The sequence below is a fragment of the Scardinius erythrophthalmus genome (genome assembly GCF_964197995.2).
Source record: "Scardinius erythrophthalmus genome assembly, chromosome: 12".
Classification (NCBI taxonomy): Eukaryota; Metazoa; Chordata; class Actinopteri; order Cypriniformes; family Leuciscidae; genus Scardinius; species Scardinius erythrophthalmus.
The window spans coordinates 5250867-5275800 of record NC_138232.1 but is presented as its reverse complement, the minus strand read 5'-3'; the positions used below and the strand labels follow the sequence as shown (position 1 = coordinate 5275800).

The 24934-nt window shown below is 36.9% G+C and overlaps 1 protein-coding gene across 5 annotated transcripts in view; it reads left to right on the top strand.

The window, feature by feature from the left end:
• Positions 1 to 24934, top strand: part of ripor3 (RIPOR family member 3) — a 58496-nt gene that overhangs the window by 14425 nt on the left and 19137 nt on the right. For 3 of the 5 annotated variants that reach the window (XM_081381064.1, XM_081381063.1, XM_081381060.1), the window contains exons 1-8: positions 2127 to 2263; positions 19015 to 19122; positions 23745 to 23894; positions 23986 to 24064; positions 24149 to 24172; positions 24273 to 24326; positions 24427 to 24576; positions 24834 to 24897. In XM_081381064.1, coding sequence (XP_081237190.1) covers positions 19025 to 19122; positions 23745 to 23894; positions 23986 to 24064; positions 24149 to 24172; positions 24273 to 24326; positions 24427 to 24576; positions 24834 to 24897 — 619 coding nt within the window. In that variant the 5' untranslated portion in view covers positions 2127 to 2263; positions 19015 to 19024. Of the gene's footprint in view, positions 1 to 2126; positions 2264 to 17357; positions 17436 to 19014; positions 19123 to 23744; positions 23895 to 23985; positions 24065 to 24148; positions 24173 to 24272; positions 24327 to 24426; positions 24577 to 24833; positions 24898 to 24934 lie in introns of those variants that run through there. The other 2 variants (XM_081381062.1, XM_081381061.1) reach the window with 2 other exon arrangements.

Sequence of the window (24934 nt, the reverse complement as noted above, 5' to 3'; positions counted from 1 at the left end):
TGAACTTAGGAGAACTAACTTCATACATCTACTGAAAACCACTAAAACACCAGCTGATTAAAAAAGACAGCAAAAAAATGATGAAGAAAAATGAATGAAGAGGAAAGATCCTGCAGCATTTGGGCACAAAAGGAACTTGATTTCAAGCAATGAAATTCAAGTGTCCAAATACTTTAGGGACCAGATGGAGTTTGGTTCATGTTTATATGCATATTGTGTTACAGTGGTGAAGAGGTTGAGAATGCGCAGGTAAGATGGCATTCATGAAGGAAATTATCAGGGCATCTGTTTAGGAGCACGTAACAAATCCCTAAAGCTCCATGCCTCTCCTTCACTGGCTCTGAGCCCAGAGTGCCTCTGGCAGGAGTTGAAGAAGTTCATTGCTTTACTACAAACTTCATTTTTCTATTTCTTTCTTTGCGTTCTCAAGCCTAAACCTCAAATCCAACAGCTGGAACCGGACACAAGTGTGGTGATAATGTACAACCAACAGGGGGCAGATGCGGCATTATTTTAGAAAGTAGAGAGGAGCAGAGTCATTTATCAGACTTTTTTCTCCAGTGAAAATTTGTCAAGGAAGGTTTATTTTTTTAAAGTCAATTCTATATAGACACAATTCTTAAGGTCTTGACTACTTAAAAAGTTACTGCACATTTCCACCATTACTGTCCAAGAAAAAATATACAGTGAGTTCACACATTTTGTGGCATGCATAACGGGGCATGATTTCATCCTTTTTTTAACCTTTTTTATTTACAAAAGACATCTTCCACAAACATATCTGTATTAAAACTTACGTATAATCTATTGCTTTTAGAGCAAATATAGGAAAGTAACATAACAAAACATTTTGGCCAGAAGAAATGAAATATCTTAAATATAGTAATCAAATAGTAGTTGATAATAATAGAACTGCATACAATTACAACATATATAATACCTTTTTTTATTATTATTAAAGAAATGAATACTTTTGTTCAGCAAGGACACATTTGAAATCTTTTCCAACATCATAGTAAATGTCTTTATTTTATTTCAAATAAACAATGTTCCTTTGAACTCAAACAGTTCCCACAAAAATATTAAGCTGTTAATATTAAACTGTTTTCAACACTGATAATAATATGAAATGTTTCTTGAGCAGCTAATCAGCATATTAGAATGATTTCTGAAGGATCATGTGACACTGAAGACTGGAGTAATGATGCTGAAAATTCAGCGTTGTATAAATTACATTTGAAAGTTTATTCAAATAGAAAATAGTTACTTAAAAATGTAATAATATTTCACAATATATCTATCATTACTGTATATATATATATATATATATGTTTTGATCATATAAATGCAGCCTTGGTGAGCATAAGAGAAGTCTTTCAAAAACATTACAGACCCCCAACTTATAAATGGTAGTGTAAAGTGTGACAACTTGCCCCAATATAAATGAGACAACCTACCACTCAGATTCACTTGAATGTGTGTGTTCCAGCATTACAAAAATATGATCTTGAACTTTAGTTCGGACGACAGAATTCACAAAAATGATGCCATCCTATATTTGCCTGTCCAAATCTAAATTCAGTATGCAGATCCCATCGATCCCATTAAAAGGAATGATTCCTCCTTCAACACAAGACTGTGTTTGGAAATATGTGGCAAGCAGTATGGTTTAATTCAGACGAGTCATTGGGGGTCTTGGCCAAGCGTCCCACGAGCGCATTCACAGGATATTTAATGGATTTGTACAGTTTGCACGGAAACAGTTCCAAGTTTTTCAGTTCATCCACACTGCCAAATGTTTAGAGCAGCCAAGAAAATATGGAAGATTTCTGAATTTACAGCTTTGATGTGTTTCCTGCCTGGTGTGACAGAGGAGAGAAATGTGTGTGTATGTGTGTGTGTGAGACTCAAATGAACAAAAATGGGAGGAGAAAAGGAGAGAGAGTGAGAAAAGTTAAAGCCGACGAGGGAGCATTGTGAGACCGGCTCAGTACAGGATCAGGATGAGGGACGTAAGAGAAAGCTACAGTCGCATTTGATGCATTCAGACGCTTTGCTTTTCGCCTTGTATAAGCAGCTTCTCAGAATCTGGTGTCATTTCTGCCTGCTGGAGAAACACACGCTATCAGGAGTCAACAGACATCTGCTGCTGCAACACACACACACACACACACATGCACGCCGCTGCAGAGATGAGCCCAAATGTGCTTTTGCTTAGTTGTCAGACATAACCCGGCTCTGGAATAGAAGAGCTCTGAACCAGGTAAGACAAACTATTATAAATACAGACTAAGTCCTGCTTTGTTTTCACTTTTTAGACAGTAAGATCGGTTGTTTTTCCACTGAAAATGCGAAATTATAGTGTTTTTTTATATGTGTATATATATTTTTATAGTGTTTTTATAAAAATTAGAATGCTTAAAACTTGATAAGTGTAATTTTTGGATATTTACTAACCTTTTACTACTATACGCTCAGCCAATAGCATGTGTTTGGGGCGAACTATCTGTTTGCAATGGCAGGCAATGGAAATGTCCAGGAAACCTGTTTGAAAACAATCACCGAACAGTTGATTTCACATTTAAACTGAACACGAAATTAAAATGGACCTTGTTTACTTTTTTAAAGAGACAGTTCACCAATTTTTTTTAATTCTATCATCATTTACTCACCTTCATGTCATTCTTAACCCATAAGACTTTCGTTCATCTTTGGAACAAAAATTAAGATTTTTTTGATGAAATCTGAGAGATTTCTGTCGCTCTATTGACAGCTACGCAACTACCACTGCTTCAAATGCTTCAATGAATGATGCTTCAAAAAGTTCATGAAGACATCGTAAAACTAATCCATATAAATTGACTGGTTTAGTCCAAATTTTCTGAAGAGACTCGATCGCTTTATATGGTGCAAAGATTTAATTTAGGATTTTACTCACATATAAACATTGATCAACTCGCACATCAGTTGTAGTAAAAAACAGAAGCTCAGGCATGTTCGCTTGATGTGCGAGAACCAATGAGGTTCATTCTCGTGTTACGCATCACGTTTGAACTTCAGCAAGAACCAATGAGGTTCATTCTCGTGTAACGCATCACGTTTGAACTTCAGCAAGAACCAATGAGGTTCATTCTCATGTTACGCATCACGTTTGAACTTCAGCAAGAACCAACGAGGTCTGTTCCCGCACGTCAATCAGGTTCGGTTGAGCTTCTGTTTATATTTACTGATGAATCTTTATGTGAATAAAAGCCTAAATTCAATCAGTTCATCATACAAAGCGATCGAGTCTCTTCAGAAAATTTGAACTAAACCGCTCAATTCATATGGATTAGTTTTACGATCTCTTTATGAAGTTTTTTGAAGCATCAAAGTGGTAGTTGCTTAGCTGACAATGGAGGGACAGAAATCTCTCAGATTTCATCAAAAAGATCTTCATTGTGTTCCGAAGATGAGCGAAAGTCTTGCTGGTTTGGACCAACATAAGGGAGAGTAATTCTTGGGTGAACTAACCCTTAAAAGCACGTTCTTGTGTTATTATGCCATGTTATCAAAAGACACCTGGGTCGAGGCTGTCAGAATCACCCCTGCTGTCCTGTGTTTGTATCGCTAAATTAACACCAAACAGACGTCTTTGTGCATCAGTGGTCATCTGCAGTGTTTGGACAGGGATGAGGTTCGCTGCACAGGTTTGGCTGAAAGAAAAAGCCTCAGGCTAAAAACTGTACGCTCTTTTCTCAGTCTGGGGTTGATGTTTATTTTTGCAGCTGCTGGCACGTGTTCTTGGAAAAATGGCAAGTAATAGATCTCTAAGCAAGTGAAAGAGAGAAATAGGGATGTATTTAGGTGATTAACCTTAGGGGAACAAAAAAACTATTAACAGATACATCATATTGGGCATTGTTAACTTAAGGACAAAAAAGTCAATATAAGTTTAAGTTAACTCCACAAACGAGTTACTAGGAGTGCTACTTGGGTATTGAGAGGTGTGTTCCTCTGGTGCTCTTCAGTTTGGAGATCCAGCAATGTTTCACAAATAAACAATAGTTCGGAGGCACTCAAAAGGAATATAAGTTTAAAAAGCCTTTATTTAAACTTGGCTATTCATTAAAAAACATGCCAACATGTTTCGGCCTCTGTGGCCTTCTTCAGGGCAAATTCAAAATGGCAGTCCGTTGACTGCATACTATATATCTGCATGTGGTCACATGACATAAGTTTAAGTTAATATAAAATATAAATAGATACACGTTAAAATCTGTAGATTATGACTTGCACTCTAGTCTGTAACAAATTAACCAAACAGAAATTGAGTTTATAGTAATGTACGTAATAGACTTTATAGATTAATGCTGCCTTCATGTGCTATCAGGAATTTCTTCCCACTTCTGAAGTCGTGATTGATGCGTTCCATTGCTTTGTTGTCGGAAAGTACTGGAATCATGGCATTAGGTTTATTCTTTTATTGGGAGAAGCTTATTAAATATAATTAAAACCAAAATCATATCTAGCATCTCATTCATTGACAACCATATAAACATTAACCACGCTATAGATAATAAGCTTGCAGACGATTCTGGAATTTCGGTCGAATACAGGCTATTTTCGCTGTGTATAAAACACAATATGCTTCAAATGATTATTCATAAATGTAAATATGCACTACTTTAATTACAAGACAAAAAGGTGATGTTGCTGTGGTGGAAAAAAAACGAATAAAGAATACCAGTCACAGCAGCAGTCGTTGGTTCCTTTGTGAGTGCATTACTGTAAATGTGTTTTTTGTTTGTTTATATGAACTGAGTGAAGAGTCTAAATTATTTTCGGTGATAACCGACAGCATGAGATGCTGATGATAGGGCTTAACCTGCATTTAACCTGCAACACTGCTTTAAAGGCAATGAAAGAGACTAGGCCTACAAGCATTTCCAAGAAGACAAATGATGTTTAATGGAGCTCTTTGTCATGCGTTAATACAAACCAGCGGTTGTGGAAAAAAACCCTCAGACAGGTTCCACTGCCCTCGAAGAATGAGTTCACAGAGAGGCTCCTCACGATTTTCAATTTACACTCCTTCACAGTCCAGTTTAGCTCATCCCTCCATTCTCCTGACTTCCCCACCTCTCTCTCCCTGATGGCCCTTTGTAGGAATCTGAAACTCAATTCCCTGTTACAAGACTGCCCCGAAAACCGTGAGACTATGAAAATCGAGCGATCTCAAAATGCAGATTCTTCCTCTCTCTCTCTCTCTTTTGTTTCTTACACTTGTCTCCCTTTGTTGGCCTTGTTTCCATTTGAATGGATACAACACCCTTTGAAAGAATCTGGGAATCTAGAATTCCAATTAAAAACAACAGTTGCTTCATGGAAAGGCAAATAATTCGACAGCCATTGATGGCCGTTTTACAGGATTGTCATGTTACATTAAGAAACTTGTCAAAGATTTGAAGACATGCTATAGCTGTGCTGATGTTATATATCAGAAAGTGTGTGCGGGTCTGTTATTGATCAACCTAAATATGCAAATAAGGCAAAAACAGGTTCCACCTTTCCGCAGAGACATTTTATGGTGTATGATATACGAGCATTCATGGATTAACTGTTATTGTGATGCCAAATACAAGATACCCTTTTTGACCCAAGCACAATACAAACAAATATGGAATATTTACATTGCTATGGCAAAGGCATTGCTATTTGGCATATCTGTCCTGTGAACAAACAAGTATTGCACCGGCTCTGGCAGACACAATAATAGAACAAGAATCAAATTTTCTGCAGTTGATTAGTTGTGTCTGGAAGAATGCGAGTTCTCAGAACAGCCATAACTGATTCCTCAACATCTGTGTGTGAGTTGGTGGGGCTTTCCCAAGAAGTGATCGTCTCACAAGTGATGTTGTCTTCGCTTTTGCCTGTGAGAATTGAACACACCCGTTTAATCTAATTTAAACCCTCGACAAACATTTTAACTCACCAAATGCTTGATAAATCAATTGCTTTTCCTGTTCAGGAAATATGTGCAAGGATTTGCATTTTATTAATGTACAACACTCTTCCATCCTGTTTATATATGACCAAATGTGTACATGCAATCGTGTCTCACACTATCTACACCCATGCAACTCCAAAAGTCAACTGGTGGTCTGCTTCAGATAGCACATGCCCAGGCACAAAAACACAAGTTAATATCTGTCTAAACCTTTATCATTGGCTCACCAGCTCAATCAGGAACTGGTGGAAAGGGTAAGTCCACCAAAATTAAATGTAATTTATGAAAACAGCACATAATATATTAATTTCAGAGGTTGTAGGGTGGACTACATGATTTTATAGAAAAAGAGAAAAGAAGTGCATGTTTCAGTCTGTAAATTGCCACATTCATGCTATATGCCATTAGGGGGTGAGCCGTTTTCATATCTGTTACATACATTAATGCCAAGCAGGAGAGCTGGAAGCAATTTTTTCCCCTTTCGATCAGATATGAAATGCAATTTCCATGTATTTATATTACATATAAAAGTGCTGGAATGTGAGCAGATTACATTGTTAAAAGGTGTGGCATGGGTACACACAGAAAGAGAAAGCGTATGTACTAGAGAAGCAAGACGAACAGTGTTTTCATAACATCCAGTCATTGACTTCAGTGGTGGTACACCCTGCTGAGATACCCACATATCCAATACGCTCTCATCCCCGATGAACTCAAACTTTTTTCACTCCATTTCTGAAATGCTTTATTCGTTTACACAAGAAAAACAAAAGGAGAGAAGTGCAGGAAGTGCAGAAAAAGGAGGGATTTGCACATCAAACATGCAGCCAGAAGTACAATCGCTCTGGTGGAAGAACTTAAAGTGAGGTGGACCCAGGTGGACCGAAGCCAGAGCGGAAAGCCCCACTTTGTAAAAACACACCGCCAAAAGTAGTTCCATCCGCAAGAACGAAGGGCTACTAATTGTGAGGACTGTCAGAAAGGGCATATCAAGGATTGAGGAGATTTATAAGTTCTTCAAAATCTTAAACTGCACATTTTCAAAATCTAGGTTTGGTTTAGTCATGTCTACCTGACACCCATCAGACACGTTACTCTTAGTTATATATTGATGCCAAGTACAACCCTGACAGATATATAACAAATAAACAAGATAACACATAGCTCACATCAAGCTGGTGTTCAGCCGGTCAGAAAGCTGGTCCTGAAAAGTACTCAAAATCCCTCTAAAACCAGCTGACAGCCTGGCTTGACCAGGACCGGCTTAGGCTTGTTTAAACAGTTTTTCAGCAGGGAAAATTAGTGCTTTGACAGATAGTGTTATCAATAAGCTAAAACATTCATCCTCAAATAAAAAAATTCATTAAAATATTAAGGCTAAAACCAAAAAATAAATGGAGAATCTAATTGTCACTAGCCTAATTGCCTTTATTGCAGTATAGAAACTGAAGTTGTGTTCATCTTTTCTTCCCTACTGTGACATATATCCAAATGAAATGGCTTCTTGAATAATAAAAATAAAAACATGAGGACTAAACTTTGATGCCGAGTTCACACACTGAACGATTTTAGGCACGATTTTTGCTCGCCGACAGATTTTGTGAGATCACCCACAAATTCCCGAAATCATAGTCAAATCGGTGCTCGTTCACCTGAGTGACAATCACGCAGTGTGAATTATCAAAAACGCGATCAGAGAGAATCGCTAAGTATCTAGACCAGTCGGATCACAATCCTGCTGTGTGAATGTGTTCTGACCATAGACTGTAAAAAATATGGACAAAGCACCATCATATATGACGTCACCCATAGACTTTCTGAAGAACGGTTTTGAGGCCGTTTATGGGGGGTCTGGGTGGCGCCATCTTGGAAAATCCTAATGTTCAGAAAGGATACAGAGGTGGTATGATGTGTTGTGTCAGATCATGGCCGAGACGTCAAATTTCAGGAATTCCACTCGGCGCAGCCTATGACCTACAGCCAATGAGAGAGCAAGAAACAGGACAGCGGGACGTTCGGGGAGGAGTTATAGACCACAATATCAATATTTTAATAGATATATTTACAATTATATCAAACAGAAACAAAGCATTAACATTTGCTTGACCAGCAGCAACAGCAGCACATTGCAAAATGATTTATTTACCCCCAACTCTCTTTGCAGAACACACAATCCTTGCTCCCCTCATCTCCCCAACCATTTCCTCCTGCATAATCTGTTTTTTTCCCTCCTTTTCACGGCAAATCAGCGCACAGACAATTTGAATCGCAATCTTCTTGCAGGCTATCATTTTTAATAACAATTTCGGTCTCACGCACGTGTGATCTTGCATTATTTCCTTATCACTTTTCGCATGGGTTTGGTTGTGAAACGTAGTTTGCGGACCAGACATAAGTTGTTGGAGATTCTTTCTTTTGTAAAGTCATGCAGTGTGAAACCTCCTGTCGCCGATCCATCGTGCAGTGTGCACACGCCATGAACAACTGAATGTTACCCCAGATAGTCGTGCAGTGTGAAAAGGACAGTGACACGACTACTTTGAAAATCGTGCAGTGTGAAAACACGTCATCAGAGAAGAGATTGATTAAAGATTCTGAGGGCATGTTTTAATAATAATAATAATAAATATTCCACTGCAATATTCCACAAAAAAAGAATCGTTCATTTTGATTTCACTGTGACTTTAAAGTAATCTTCAGTGCATAACTTTCCAAGCAATTGCATAGCAATGCACTCAGAACACCATAGCATAGCAACACCCCAGCAATCAGCTTTGAATTTTGCACTGGCAGCACCACACAATTTTTTTTTTTTATGAAATGGCTTTTAATGTAATTCCATATAAAATCTGTTTGGAAATAATATGTGAGGACTGTAAAATGTGACCTCAAAACTCAAGAACAAGTCTGACTTTTTGAAAAATGTCATGACTTGGAAGTGCACGAGGAACATCTCTGTAAACTATTACAGTGGAAAGAAAAAGAAGGAAACTGAAAAGAGAGAGAGAAACAAGAACAGACAGAGAGTGAAGAGTAATTACGCTTAGACTGTTCATGGCCTTCTTTACTGACTGCCCTCTCACACACTTAAACTCACATGGCACACACAAACAGGATGCACAGCCCCCTAAAGCTCTGGGATCTATTAAAACTCAAATGCAGCCAGAGCAAGAAGTAAATAAATAAAAAGAATCCTTAATTGAACCTTTAGCTGGCATTCCCACTGTCTGCTTTGAAGACTCTTGCACTTTCAAGTGGCCACTGGTTTGCCGCCGAGATGCAAGGTAGTCATTTGGATTTGTTTACACTCTAAGAGCAGAGCTGAAGACATTCAATGCTCTAACCGCGTAATGCATTTCCTCTGTTAATCATATAAATCATGAGATCTGAAGGCATTCATGCTGTTCTGAATTTGAGGACAGTCATTTTTGTCAGCGACAAGTGGTGTTTGGGAAAGACAAAACAACGTCGAAGACTTATATTTTCTATAAAAAAAAGTGAATAAGTGAAACTCACTGTCATAATGGTGCCATGGCATTGCTATACGGTAGCTAGGGTGATTAGGTTAGGTGGTTATGTATATAGGCCTGATCAAGGAGAAAAATACATACATTTTGAAAAGAAAAACCTTAAGGATGAGCAATGATAACATTGATGCTTAAAAGCACCATTCAATATTTTACAGAACACAAAGTATGCTTTAATAATCACTCAACTACATGTACATATTAAAATGAAATATTGTATAAACAATGGTTTATACAAAATAATGTTTATATTCCCACATTAAATCCACTATAAGAGACAAATGTTTGTGCACACTTAATGTACTGAACGAGCTGCATGAACTGAAAATTATACCGCATGTTACTCAGGTACAATGGTAATCAGATTTGTGTCCCAAATGTATCACCCTCTTTTTGGAAATTTCAGTACTACTAACACACTACTAAAACTATTTACACTAAAATTGGCATAGAATTGTGCCTCAGGTAAACAAATACGGTTTTACTAACTTACTCAGCAAGATTCACTTCAAACCGTTGCTCTACAATGCCAGTAGTTGACCTGACAGAGAAAACTAACCATAGAACAAGACAACACATGCTAATAATTATCTATATAGCGCCCCTTGTGGAAAATTTGAGAATGCTACCCACATTTGTGTAGCATAACTTGCATTATGAATTGTTTTCTGACAAAATACTGGCTTAGTGTTATGGAAAAATAAAGTTTGAAATGTAACTGTTCAAATTATAGAAAACAATAGACTATATGGAATGAATATAGCCTTTGATATAGAACAAAAATCCATTAACACTTTTAGGAAATGAATGACAAAGGATGTGGCTAAACAGCATTAAACCCTTTTTGACCTGACGACAGTTTACAGAACAAACCATCTAGCCACAAACCCTTTCACCTAAATTCATCTTGTGTACATCTGCTGAAACCTCATAGATGGTTTGGATTGGAGAGCTACTTCTCCAGTGTTTTGCCATCCATACTTCATGCCATCCAAGAAAACGTTCAAGCCGATGTTCAATCTTCACCAGAAACCAGCCAAGGAGGTGAGGGGGTTCAAAGTGGTTTAGGTAAAATGGAGACAATGCCTCACTGAGAAATACTGGATGAAATGTTAGCCCACATCCTCTGGCAACAACCTACATTCTCATTGGCTCAAAACTTTTTTATTTCACTATTTTTTCTTGTAACACAAAGCACTGTATTCACGTTACTGGACAAATGAATCCAGAGACTGGACTGAAATAATAACTTCAATATAAAGATTTCACTTTCTGAGCTATTATTCAAAGGAGATTTAGACGTCTAGTGACCTTAAACTCTCGAGACAATAACCAATTTTGTGGCTGTCGCAACCTTCCAGACGGGCTCAGAAACCAAATCCATGCTTTACTCCCGGTAGTTAACCAACTTCACAAAAGCACATGGAAAAATGTCTGTCTAGTCTCAACTCATGCACAGCCTTTTCAAGAAACACTGAACGTCATACACTAAGTACACCCATAAGAAATCTATTAGACTTATAAACGTATTGCCAATACATAAAAATCCCCTTGTGTGCATGAAAGCTACGCTTAAAAACTCGCTATAACAAGCTTTCTAGAGAGATCTTTGCACGTAGCCAACCTTAGTAAACAAAAGAATTTCTATCACCAACTCTGGGCTTTTATATTCCTAGATTCACTTGGAGAAAAACAGCTCCATGAATAATGCTAATCTTGAGATAGCCGATCATTCAGTATTACTATCATGAGAATACATGGGAACCTATTTTGGCAGAAGAGATATGGGACAGAAATCAGGAACTGATTATTGAGGGACAAGGTCATGAACCATCATAGGACTGAGAGGAAGATGCAACATCTGGCAAAAACATTCCATTCAACCACCAAACATCAGGAGTTCTTATAAAGACCATCTCCATTAGCCACGAACATGCTAAGCTTTGCCACATTTTGGGTTTAAGGAGGAATTACGAGGACATTTGTTGTAATAGTAAAACATGTGGTTTTAGGTTACCAAATTAAGACACGTTTACAATCTACCCGCATTCTTACGACATTTCAACAACAGCCTTCATCAAATGACTGTTAACATTTATGCATGCACTTGTGCATGTTTGCATGAAAAAAAGACAGAAAAACAGAGAAATAGAAGGGAAAATTGTGCAACCTATTTATTATTATTCATTAGGCATTTGAACATAAAATATGTGTATGGTTGATTATCACAAATACATGTCCAGGGCACATTTCACCCCAGAATCTAGTTTTTATTTTAATAAAATAATAACCAATATATATATAACAATATAAAAAATGATATATATAATATGTATATTTATATAATACAATAAGAACATAATATACATGTAAAACAAAATCAATTTAAAATTTTCAGACTATTTATTCTAAAAATCTAAACAGAGAGTTTGTAAACATTTGTAGGTCTAAGGTTCAGGTTTAGAAGCTGCCCACATTGATAATTTACATATTATTGTATATTTGAAAATGTATCAGTGCATTTTATGTACAACTACCTATGAATACTAATGTGATCATCTTGAATTGTGAGTGAAAGCACATGAGTATGTGCAGAGGCCTCTGGGGTCCCAATGTGATGCAGTGGAAAAAAGCATTCTTAACAATTACGTCTGACCTCCCTGTGATTTATACGGCCTTTCTAAAGCATGCACACTCTCTCACTCATATATCACACACAACACCATATACATCACTGGGAAGCAGAGGGGCCAAACGTCCCTCAGAAAACATAAACAAAGCCATGCGAGCAGACAACCGTTTCCTTCCATGTGTTTACTGTCTTTACCCACTTCACATTGATTTTACAGGTGCAGTTAACTCATAAGTTTACCAAACTTTACAAAAAATTATAGATGGCACTAGAGAGAAACTTTTGATGACACATTGTTTAAAGGCCATGTACAAATTCAATCCAATCATTTGCTGTCTAAATTGAGAAAGCATGGAGTTTCTCTAAAGCTCTCTCTAAAGCATGGAGTTTGCACCTTCATGTTTTACGCAGAAATTATGAATTCTAGCTTTAGCGCATGCTCACTATAACTAATTAGTGATACTACACCTAACCAGCAGAGGATAGCATGGAGTACAGGAAGAAGTACAGTAGAAGAGAAGTTAAAACGCCTAGATATGTTTATAAGTTAAAAGTTGAACAAACAAGATGCATATATTTTCTTACCTCTTTCCACGAGTGCACATAGATTTTTGTTGTTTCCACCTTTGACTTCTGTTGCTTTTTCTTGCCATGCATTTTCAATCTTCTTCTTTAACTAGTTCTTGAAAGAAACAACACAGTTGTAGTCACCTATTGGACTCACAAATGAATGCAGACAATTCAGTGGGCAAGTATGCATGTTACAAATGAACAAAAAAAGTTGCTTTGCATTTTTTTTTCACTATCAGATCAACTAAGTCGAGCAGTTAAAATCATAGTTGAAAGTTGTGTCCCAAATGACACACTATACATTGTGCACTTATGGTTGCATCCAAAATCGCATACTTCCCTACTATATAGTAGGCGAGAAACAGTATGTGACATAAGAAGTATGTCCAAATTCACAGAACTCATAAAACAGTAGGCAAAAAGTTCCTGGATGACCAACTACTTCTAGCAAGATTCTGAAGTGTACATATGATGGACACTTTCCTTTCCCGTGAAGCCACGGGAGGGGAATTATGAATGGCAGTGAAGCAACATAACTGATGCTGGTTGGTCACATGATAATCACAACATGGCGAATGTAATACGTCCAGATTACATTCATACTACACGCACTCATAGGCCTGCATGCTAGAACATATTTTTTAGCGGTGGTGAAGTAATTACTTATTCAAAATAAGTAGTCACATATTAAAAAGAAAAAAGAAATACCTACTCAAATATGAAAAAGAAATCATCTTGCCTTGCCCCTTTCTTGAGGTAAGTCCTCAGATGGCTGTGATTTTATTTTTAAATTAAAAGGTTTGTGATTTTTCCTTTGCTATTCTGTCAAATGCCTCTTTCTCCCGAGGCAATCCTTTCTCTGAACTCCTCGTTCTCCACTCACGTTTTTCATTACAGCAATACAAACATGTTTCTGTCATCTAATATGGCCAAACTTGGACCACGTGTGATGTGTGTGTACTTATAATAACTTACAAGACTGATGTGCGTAACTCCCCAGTTAATCTCTTCACCAGAGCCCTTAAACTCAAAGTAATTTAGCACCTTTACTAATTCATGACCTGCACATAAGTCTTATTAAAGAGATAGAGGTAGATTTTTACAATTTCAGTGACAGTGACATGACGTGAAGGTCATGTAAGGTAACCCTTACTTGGAATTTGTCCTCTGCATTAAACCCATCCAAGTTAGTGCAGACACATTATGAGCAGTGAGTAGTTAACACACACATACAGCAATCCATGGACACACACACACCCGGAGAAGTGGCCTGCTATTTTTGCTACGGCGCCTGAGGAGCGATTGGGTTAGGTGCCTTGCTCAAGGGCACCTCAGTCATTTCCTGCCGGTATTGAGAATTGAACCGCGAGACCTTCGGGTTACCAGTCTGACTCTCTAAAAGGCCTCAAAGAAAAAAAGTGAGCTTTACTCGTGCAGAACTCACCTCTGAGTCTTGTAAGTTGCAGTTGTAAAGTTGTGGTTTAGTCATATAGGCAGACCATTAAGAAAATAATTGGTATACCTCTTCTCAAAAATCAGGACAATTTGAGGTATCATTCATGATTGCAGCATGAACGTTATGGGAAAAGTTAAACTGCAATGATTATTTACGTTTAGGAGCCTGTTTTAATCCCCAACTCCAAGTATGAGCATTAGTTATAGTGATCTTTGCCTTAGTAAGCACCATATAAAACTCCCATTACACATCAGTCCTGCTCGTGGGTATTGGGTAATAATATCTTAAACAGCAGAATAAAGGTGATGATTTTTCACAAAACTCAACATTATTCAATTAATGTTCTGTGTGCTGTCATCCATGGCTTTGTTCCAGAGTGGATTGATAGGGGTGATGTGTTTGTGTGTGGGTGTGTATGAGGTCTATGGGGTTCGTTTTGAGGGGGGCAGAGTTCATTACAGCTAAGATCTCCTGAGATCTATTTCTTGAAAGTTAAGAGTGAAATCTATGACTCAAGCACGATTCAGCAGAGATTCAGTTCCAGATAACAGCAGAACCATAAACAATGCAAAACAAAAGGCAGAACGAAAAATTGTGCAATCAAGGAGCTCACAAATCACTCTTAATACACAACATACGGCAGGGTTCACAGAAAAGCACATGGAAATGCTTTCGAATTTCTCACGTTAGAGATATTTTGTGGTCTTGAAAGTTTTGTCCGAGACGCTGTGAATGCAAGCGACGGCCTGACCCTGACTAAGCTACATTCCAAGCTGGTTCTTGGCTGTAATGTATGGACATTTGGTTGATAGGTCTGTTTCTTGTTATGACTAAGTTCTATGCAATGTCCAATTTGATGAAGCTTATTAAATTCTGTTAACATCTGATATTGATGGTTGTAGTCTACTTGTCCCTACAACTTCCATCTGGGTCATGAAAATAGGCAGGTTACATATCAGCATGTTAATGAGTGTCATTAAAAACCCATTTCTATTTCAAACATTTATGAAAGAAGATGCTGAGGGACTTCAAAAGATGCTGAGGCTAGAGTTTCATCTCACATGAGGTGGTAGTTTCTTGGTTAATGATCAAGGCTAATGATTGTAGATTCAGAGGGATAGTTAGTGTCATTCCTGCATGACTTTCTTTCTTCCGAACACAAAAAAGAATTGTGAAAAATGTCTGGTGTTTTTTTTTGTCCTTATTATAAAACGTCAATGGGGTCCAATGTTGTTTAGACCCCATTGTTCTTTAAAAGACATTTTTGTGGTCTGTAGTTTTATAAAATAACTGGTAAAATACCAGTTTTTTTACTGAATTACCTGTACAGAAGCTTTCATATCAATCATTACATTCGTTATGTACTGTTACGTCCTAAAAAATCCATCCGACCCAACTGACCTAGATTGTGAACCCTCCACTCTTCAATGGCATCATTACCCTGTGCTTTTCTTGATCCACAGCTTTGTGTGCTCTGGACTAGTTATCTATTCCCTTTGGCGCAAAATCCCATGAGTCCCCTGGGTAAATGATTAATGGCAATCTGGCTGTTTCCAGGAAGATTTACATACGTGATTGCTTAGTGATATTGTTAAGTGTTAACACATATGCCGTTCAACTATCCCATGGCTGCAAATATACAAAATGCCACACACACAAAAAAAAATGTTTTTGGAATGACAGCCATCATACTCTGAATCACAGTTCAAGCCAGTAAATCCACAATACCTCCCCTCTACACCCTTCTGTTTTTCTTCCTCCTGCCAAAAAACAAATGGAAAAAAGTCTTAGTATGGCAGTTTCTCATGCTAGACATGATCCTTGTGCTAATATTTTGATTGGCCAGCCCTCAGATATCTTACTGTGCATCCCACTGAGAATTGTGTGTGTGTGTGTGTGTGTGTGTGTGTGTGTGTATATATATATATAAATAAATGCATATTCACTATAGACACAGGACTAGATGTTATTTGCAAATAAGTATATTATTGTGCTTATCAAATGTACAGTATGACTGAAGCTTCTTAAACAATCTGTCTTAAAGGAATAGTACACACAAAATTATCATCAACGTTGTCATTATTTACTCACCTGCGTGTTGTTCTCCAAGCTTTTATGACTTATGCCTTGCACATGGTTTGGAATGCCATGGTTTGGAGTGACCAAATTTTCATTTTTGGGTGAACTATCCTTAACCGTTTGTGTAAATTTAATTAAAATGCTGACATAATTTATTGTAATGCATCTCTGTGATCTGTTGACATTCTGTGATTCTCTGTTCTAGTCTGGACGCACACATTGTCTCTGGTGTTTATGTCCACAAGGATTTAATGAATCCCTCAGTTTTCATTGCATCTGGATGCCACCACTACTTTTGGAGAATGAAATTAGGGTTTTTTCACTCGTTTTGGGGGAAAACAATCCAAAACACAGATGGATTGGGTTAATTACAATATTGTGCTGTTTTTTTGTGGTAAACCTACCTCAGTGCCATTTGTTAGGAGGAGGTTCAACATTTCAACACTTGTTTCAATCAAGGCACATATTAACAACACTTTTTCTGATTTCAGGCTACTTGTTGTGTTCAGATCATGGCACTATCACGTCCAAAAAAAATTTGTTTTACAATAGTAGGCTACCATGGCCAAAAATGGTACATTTGTTATAAACATAGGCCTAAAACTAAGAACCAAATCGCAAAACTTGTCACAAAACGCAGGCTATCACTTTTCTAAGCATTCACACTTATGATTTTGTCTGGCAGTTGATAAAATAGGGTTCAATATACACAGTTTCAGACAGATTATTGCCAGTTACTTATACTTTTTTACTTACTATTTTGCTCCTCTAATGAAAACAGGTCCACCACAGAGCAGATCCATATGTGGAGATTCGTTTCTAAATGAATCTGTGTTTTGAACGAATTGAACAAGTGAATGATTCAATGACTCAATTAAAAATGTTTTGTTTCTGAATGAATCTGTTGGACGAATTGAACGAACTAATATCTTTCATAAAACAGTCACTTGTCGCTGACTACTGGGCTATCAATATAACGTAGAGAAGGAGATTAACTTAAAAAATATTGCATCCATCTATCTTGCAAAATATTTAAATATCACGGTATGTAATTTATTATATTATCAGGCTGATTCAAACGAGAGTTCATGAGTCTTTTTGAATGATTCATTAGTTCGCGAATCAATCTGTGGTTACTTATGCAGGACAACTCGAGGGGGACAACATGATGGAAATTTCGAGGTAAACAGACTTTTACTCTTATCACATTTAATTCAGACTGTAAAGTATGACTTATTTTGCAGGTGGCTGTAGATTTAACAGCGGCGGTTTGGTCCGCCTCTAAAAAGCGGTGCAGGAGAAACAACTGACAAAAAGCTCGTTTTTGAGAGATCTCGAGAACGTTTAAATAAAGATTCCGATTAACTGAAAAATCAATATTTTTACCCAGCGCTAGAAAAAAAAAAATTAACCTACAGACTGAATGACGGACCCAAGTCAAGGTTTATTTTGAGGCAAGTTAGTAAACAACCGCCTGAACTACTTAACAACGCCTTAGCAACCCACCCGGATTTTTATTTTATTTTTTACAGGCAAGCAATTCTCATTTTCTTCAGAAAAAAATACTTTTGTTATTTTAAATTCTCATGGGCTGCACTTGTCATGGTAGTATAGTGCTGTTTCCATGGTTCTTACTTACAAACATGGTTTTCTGAAACTCCCTGCTCATCTAACATTACCCCCCACATTTCTTCATCTAGCTCTCAGATCTCTCTCTTCCTCTTGTAGGAAAAGAAACATGAGTTACTGTCCTGTAGAGAATGATAGTTGCCTCTGCGTTTGCAATCAAGACATCTCTCTCTGTCCCTTTCCTGTCTTCCGTCTCTCTTCTTCATCCTTTCTTCCTCTCTCTTCTCCGCTCTGTCTCTCTTGTGTGCCACTGTCAACAAAAACGTTTTCTTGAGCCAAACAGGTGCAAAAGCTATAAGTGAACAGTATTTGGACACTTAAATCACACTTATGCACACAAATGCAAAGTGTCATTTGTGCTCAAATCCAGCAGGATTTGTTGTGACCATTTGAAAGGATCTTTCAATGTTGTGTTATCTTTATTTGAAACAAATGGCAGTTAGTTTTGATGTTTTTTCTTATCTAATCCAAAGACATTTTAAGTGAAACGGAAGTAGCGGCATATCTTTTCTTCTGTATTGTGATGTACTGCATACATCACCAGAGAGAAATATGACGTTTTCCCTAGAAGATCAAGCAATTTGATTAAACATTACAAGGTCAAAAAAGATTTATAGCATGCATTTAGAAAATAGATAGGACGAATTTTAATTTCACAACCACTTTAAGTGACTTTTTGGTGCCACTGTTGGTGTTTTGTGGCCTTAGTGTCTGAGGAATGTTCAAAAACTATGTACAATAACAGAGGAGAGAAGAATTATGGGATGAGGAGAGACATGGACATTTCTCATGGAGGAGAAAGGGGTGGCTGTCACTGAGGTTGAAGGATGAGGAGTTTGTTATGAGCAGCTTTAATTAATTTTTGAGCTTTAAGCTTTGTGAGTGGTTGCAAGAATGCTAAGATTTTCTGAGCAGTTGCCAGGGTGTTGCTAAGGTGTTTTGAGAGGTTTTTAGCGCTTAGATGTGTGGTTTGCGTTGCCATGCAGATGATAATGTGTTCTATTTGTGAGTGTGATGCTTTTTGGTTGCGGGTGGTTGCCAAGGTGTTGCTATGCAGTTGCTAACATGTTCTAGGCTAAGTTATGAAAAAGCAGATTTCTAACTGTTTTTCTTGTGTTTGTGTTTGTTGTAGGCGGGGTGAGATGTCAGTAAAGCTGAAGTTTGATTGTCCGGCTGACGGCGGCATGGTACAGCGGAGCCGCTCCTTCACTGGAGTAAACGCACTCGGTGGCCGGAGAAGGTAAGCGAGGATTGTTTGTGTTTAAGACAAGATGATGTGTTGTTACCATCTGTGTCAAATTGTATTACTTGACTTTTCTTAAGATAAATGTCCTCAAAGCAGGGGCCATGGAAGCTCACGAAAAGCATGACTCTTGTTCACTGGAATTTATGAAATGAGGACATCTTGGGGAGGTTTCAAAATGTTGCACAAAACATTTGTGAGGAGTCTGAATCTTTTCTGCAATAAGGCCATGCATGTTGTTTTTAATAAACTAAACTATTTAGTTAATAAACTAAAACTATTAAAAATCTACAATTTACAGTAGGCCTAATTAAAATTAAGCTGAAATAGAATATGAAAAATTACTTTTTCTGAGGAAAAACTAACGTAAAGTTGAACTACTAAAATTATTAAAACTGAAGTGAAAATAAAGTTAAATAGAACAGAAGTATAAAAAACAAAATTACTAAAACCTTCGCTAGAGTTAAAAATAAAAGCATTGTACTTTTCTAAACAGCATTTTTTTTAATAAATCGTAAATATATTTCACTCAGTACTAAAAAAGTTGTAGTTAAAGTCTTAAAAATGACCTATTTTATCCAATATGTGTCTGTTATGCACTTATTTTAAGAACTACAATCCCGTGAAGCATTGTGAACAGCATAATTAAATAAAAAACGGTAGAGAATTATGAAACTACTCATTTACAGATTTTGATTGTATGTATAAAAACTACATTTTAAGTTTATTGCAAAATATGAATATATTGCATATAGCGTATAGGGAGATCGACTCGATTATGTCATTCGCGAAACTAAAGAACTATTTTGGAGCATGTTACTTTTCCCGACTCTGATTGGTGTAATTTTCTGTACAGCATCATGGGTAATGTAGTTTTTCACCAGGAATTCCACCGTTAAACACGATAATTAAAAAAAATAACAACCTGTAATAATGCAGGCTGACACCTTCAGCAGAAGCAAATATAATGGAGAAATAACCTTGTAGCTTACAGTAGTATGTCTTTAAAGGTTCATAAGTTATAATTAAAAATCTATTTTCCCATGAAGAAAATTAATTGAATTTTGACACAACTGTTGCACTCTATTGATGTTCTAAATCAGTCACAGGCTCCATCTCAGTTAGGATGCTTTGTTACTAGGTTTTGGAGCTTAGCTTATATCGGATGTGACTTACAGTTTTTCTTTGATTGCTTATAGTTCTAATTCGGCATTCCACACAATCCGAAACATAAACAAGCTTGAGTTATTATGTAACAGCAATAGTTATTTCAAGAACCAAAGGTCCTGAGAGGATGCACGGTTCAGATTCAAATACAAGCATCCTCTGTGAGCAGTGTGACAGCTTACATAAGTAAACACAGCTGTGTGTATGTGTGTGCATTTGTTTAAGTTTTTATTTTGTCACAATAGCATTACATTCCTGCATTCCCATCCAAGTAAAAGACTGAAACTAAATGATTGCAGACAAAGGCCAAAACAACTTCAGAGACGTATCCGCCTGCTTCCAATTTGTAAACTCTTTATTATATGGCAGAAGGTTCACAAAACTGCATTGTGAGAAAATGCTTTTTAAGCATATTCAAAATATGAATCAATGCTGTCAGCTACAATCCTGTTAAGATCATGGATTTACAGTTATAAAGAAACAGATTAAACAACTCTTTTGACTTTTGTACAGTGAGTAAATTGGATACGGTTAATTTATCCCTTCTTTTGTCAACGTATTTGTGAGAACATTTTTTAAAAATCAGGCAATATCTTCAGAATGAGGGCTGAATGACCATTTGTTTTGTGTTAAAACCATAACCTAGATTTCTGTAACCTCAATTATAAAGAAATTGTTTGGCTAATTTTAGATTTAGATCATTTCCATTATTTTAAGTAGGTCCTATTACCTAACACAATTATTATTATTATTGGAAGAAGCAGGGGGTTGCATCAAAACACATACCTTTGAGATTAATGAATGCCCGAGAACATGTTTAATAGATTAACTTTAATTAAAGTGTTCTATTTTTCCAATTCTGTAGTTTTGTTTAACCTTCATTGGTAGTTGGGCGATCAGTAGTCAAATGAGCACTGCATATCAACAATTTTATGTCGATGAACATGAAAAATGACCAGATTACTTTTCTTGAGACTGTGTACAACCTCTTGTGACTAATTTATGTAAGCAAAACTTGTGTTAATTAGGCTACATTACAGTGGCTGCATTACACCAGTCCTAACCAGATGCGATAACATTCCAGAAACAAGCAGTTTGTTTGTTCTCACCAGACGCAACATGACGAGATGCGACAAAATCAATCAAAAATCACAGCCGATCAGAAGAGCGTGTGTGGCAGGCTTTCTTGGCAAGCGCAACGCACTCTTAACTAAATGGATAAGGAAGGATATAATATTTTTTTTTTATATTACACCATAACAACATTAAAAATAAAAAAAGTTTTTGTATATAGCCCCATTAAGTAAGTTGTTTTCCACTGAAAGTCTGCTGTTACACTCACATAAATAGTTTTAAAAATACATCAAAAGAGAAAGTATAGAGAATCAAGCTCTTTATTGAGAAAAGAGGCATTACTTGTGTAATTGTCCGCTGAGGGACCTCGAGTTACAGCGAGTTACAGATGTCAGTGATGGAGCCAGGAAGGAATATACTGATGTGAGAGAGCCAAAGCTTGTGTTATTGGTGGTGACCCCCAGAGCAGTGCAGAGGAATGCCTTCCCTAAGAGAGTTTATTGACATTGTCATTGAGTCATTGAGTTTGAATGCTGTGTAAGCATACACTGTCAGAACATCGCTGAAATATGTAGATTATATTGTGGGTGTAACTAAAATGGGATGTGAGGGTTAAATTCAGAATATAAAAACACACACTACTGTTCAAAAGTTTGGAATTGCTAAAACAAATGTTGTTTTTGGAAAGAAATCGATATTTCTGTTGACCAAAGTAGTGTTTAATTTACCAAAAATACATTCAAAAACATTATTAATGTTCGAAATTATTATAGTTTGAAATAACCACAATGTGATCATGAAAACCATCATTTTCAGTGGCCAACACTGTTTTGGGAAAGCATTCTAATGTGAGAAACTGTTCTTATTCTCCTGGCCAACTGAAACCATTGTGTTACTTAATGAAGTGTGGAAATGGCAATGCAGTCTTTTTTCGGTTTTTGAATTATTACATGCACTTGTGAAGTTCAGCTATGTGTTCAGAAATGGCCAAAAGAAATAAATTTCTCTATAAATTGATTATTCAGCTCATTTAAAGTCTCCCTGTAGTCAATCATTTCATCCCTTAAAACTCACCCTTGATCACCAAAATGACATATTTAAACGTGTTTTTCTTGAAGAAATTTTTTAACTCTATTACACCCTTGCCTCATTAAGTATATGCGGTTCTATCAATATGCAAATGAGCCCCGCCTCCACTCACTCACTGCAGCTCAGAGATCCACTCGTTGACAATCACACGTTGACATGATTGGTTACAAGGTAGATTGTGGTGTCAGAAACACTAGTGTTTTCAAACCGTGTTGTTGAGACTGTCTTTGGTTCACTGCAGTTTTAAAGAGAAAATACTCAGCAATGGTGTTGACTTGTGAATTTGCACATGGTTTTCCTTAAAGCATATTAAAAAACACCACAGAGACATAAACAACATTTAAAAGCTCACCACAGGGGGGCTTTAAGAGATGAAGGTGGTTCTTGAGGGTGTCCAGCTTTATCTAAAATAGAAAGCAAAATGGATTTAATCTGGACAGAGGGAACAACCAAAATGCACAACAATAAAGCTGAAGTAAAAGGCAAAATGCAAATCAAATAGGCAGAAAAACATAAAGGTTTGGATAGTACATGATTAGACAGGACTATTATGGATGGATAAATCTAAGTATGAGGTCTTGAGCTGTTGTGGGAACAGTTTGATCTGTGATAAGTGTCTTAAAATTAAATCACACTTATATGAAATGGTGCAGAAAGCATAATGATAAACAGAGCATCTGAAGAACACAGTACTTATTTGGAACAAAAAGGCATTTGTAACATTATAACTGTCTTTATTGTCATTTTTATGAATTATTGAATTTCACATTGATTTAATAGTGATTTCAAATGTTGAATTGTCGTACACCACCAATCAAAAGTTTGGAGTCTGTAAGATTTTTCTAATGTTTTTGAAAGAAGTCTTTTAAGCTCACCACTGCATTTAATTGATCAAAAATACAATAAAAACAGTAATATTGTGAATTATTATTATTATTATTATTTAAAATAAATGTATATATCTTAATGTAATTTATTCCTCTGATGACAAAGCTGAATTTTCAGCATCATTACTCCAGTCTTCAGTGTCACATGATCCTTCAGAAATCATTCTTATATGCTGATTTGATGAGTAGAAAGAACAGCATTTATTTGAAATAGAAATGTTTTATAGCAATATTAATGTCTTTACTGTCTCTTTTCATCAATTTAATGTGCCCTTGTTCTATAAAAGCATTAATATCTTTAAAAAAAAAACTTTTGGACAATAGTGTATATAACTATAGTGTATATAAGTGTTTTTCATAAGTCTTTTTTCGCCATCTTGACTATTCCATCTCACCCTGCAGACTTTCCTCGGCTCGTAGCTCTCTCCGCACAAAAGTCATAGCAGGGAAATCTCCCAGAATTCCCTCTTCGGGTCGGGTGGGCGGCAGCGTCTGGGGGCAACAGCCTGAGCAGGTGGACAGAATCTTCCAGGCTTTGAGGAAAGGGCTCAAGTATGTGCAGTCATCGTAGTAGAGTAATGAAGCCATTTGTGGACCGCACACACTAGTCTTGTGAATGTTAATGACATCTCATCCCGTATAGGGACTACTTGGAAAACCATCAAACAGAGCTGGACTTCCTGTCATCCCAGCAGAGAGACACAAAGAGGAACTCCAGACTGGTGAGACTTTGTACTGAGAATAACTTCAACTAGTCCTAATCCATCTTTTTCATGTATTATTATTAACTATTCTTCATTCCTCAGGGTTTTTTCTATGACCTGGAAAAGGTACGTTGTCATTAACAAATTCTAATATTCAATCATTTGAGTGTTTTGTCAAAAATGGTTACAAAATGTAAGATTTTTATGCCCTGCTTGCTAACAACAGGAGATACGAGCCTTAGAAAGATACATACGGCGCTTAGAGTTTCAGATTAGTAAGGTAACACAACCTAAAAATACTCATTTAATTTGATTGTGTATGAACACTGGTCAGATTTGTTAAGAATAAACCTGTATTGTGTGAATGTGGATGTCAACAGGTTGAAGAGCTGTACGAGTCGTACTGTATCCAGTGGCGGCTGTGCCAAGGCGCTTTGAACATGAAGAGAGCGTTCTCTTTGTCCCCGTCTTCACGACAGTCTCGAGAGAGTTTACTGGAGCTGAACCGTAACCACAGACACAGCCTGGAGGTAAAGCCTGTCTTGGACAGCATACACACACAACAAACTAAAAGTAAGCCATTTGTGTGGTCGTTTTCCCAACAAGCGTAAACACTGTGGCTTGGTGGCTCTTTCAAAACATCCCGACCAGCCCAACACAACAAAACAGGCTTAACCACAGTCCGCTTTTCCTTTGTTTACGAATTATATCTAACCAGTGTGTTGATGAAAAATAACCTATAATGTAAATTCATTCAAAAACATCTCACACTCATCTCTACCTGTAGGACATGTGTGCAATGGAAGGAGAACTGGAAATCTTGCTGGGAGAGCTACAAATCAAAATGAAAGGTACATACACAGCACCTCAAATATGCAGGAATTTGAG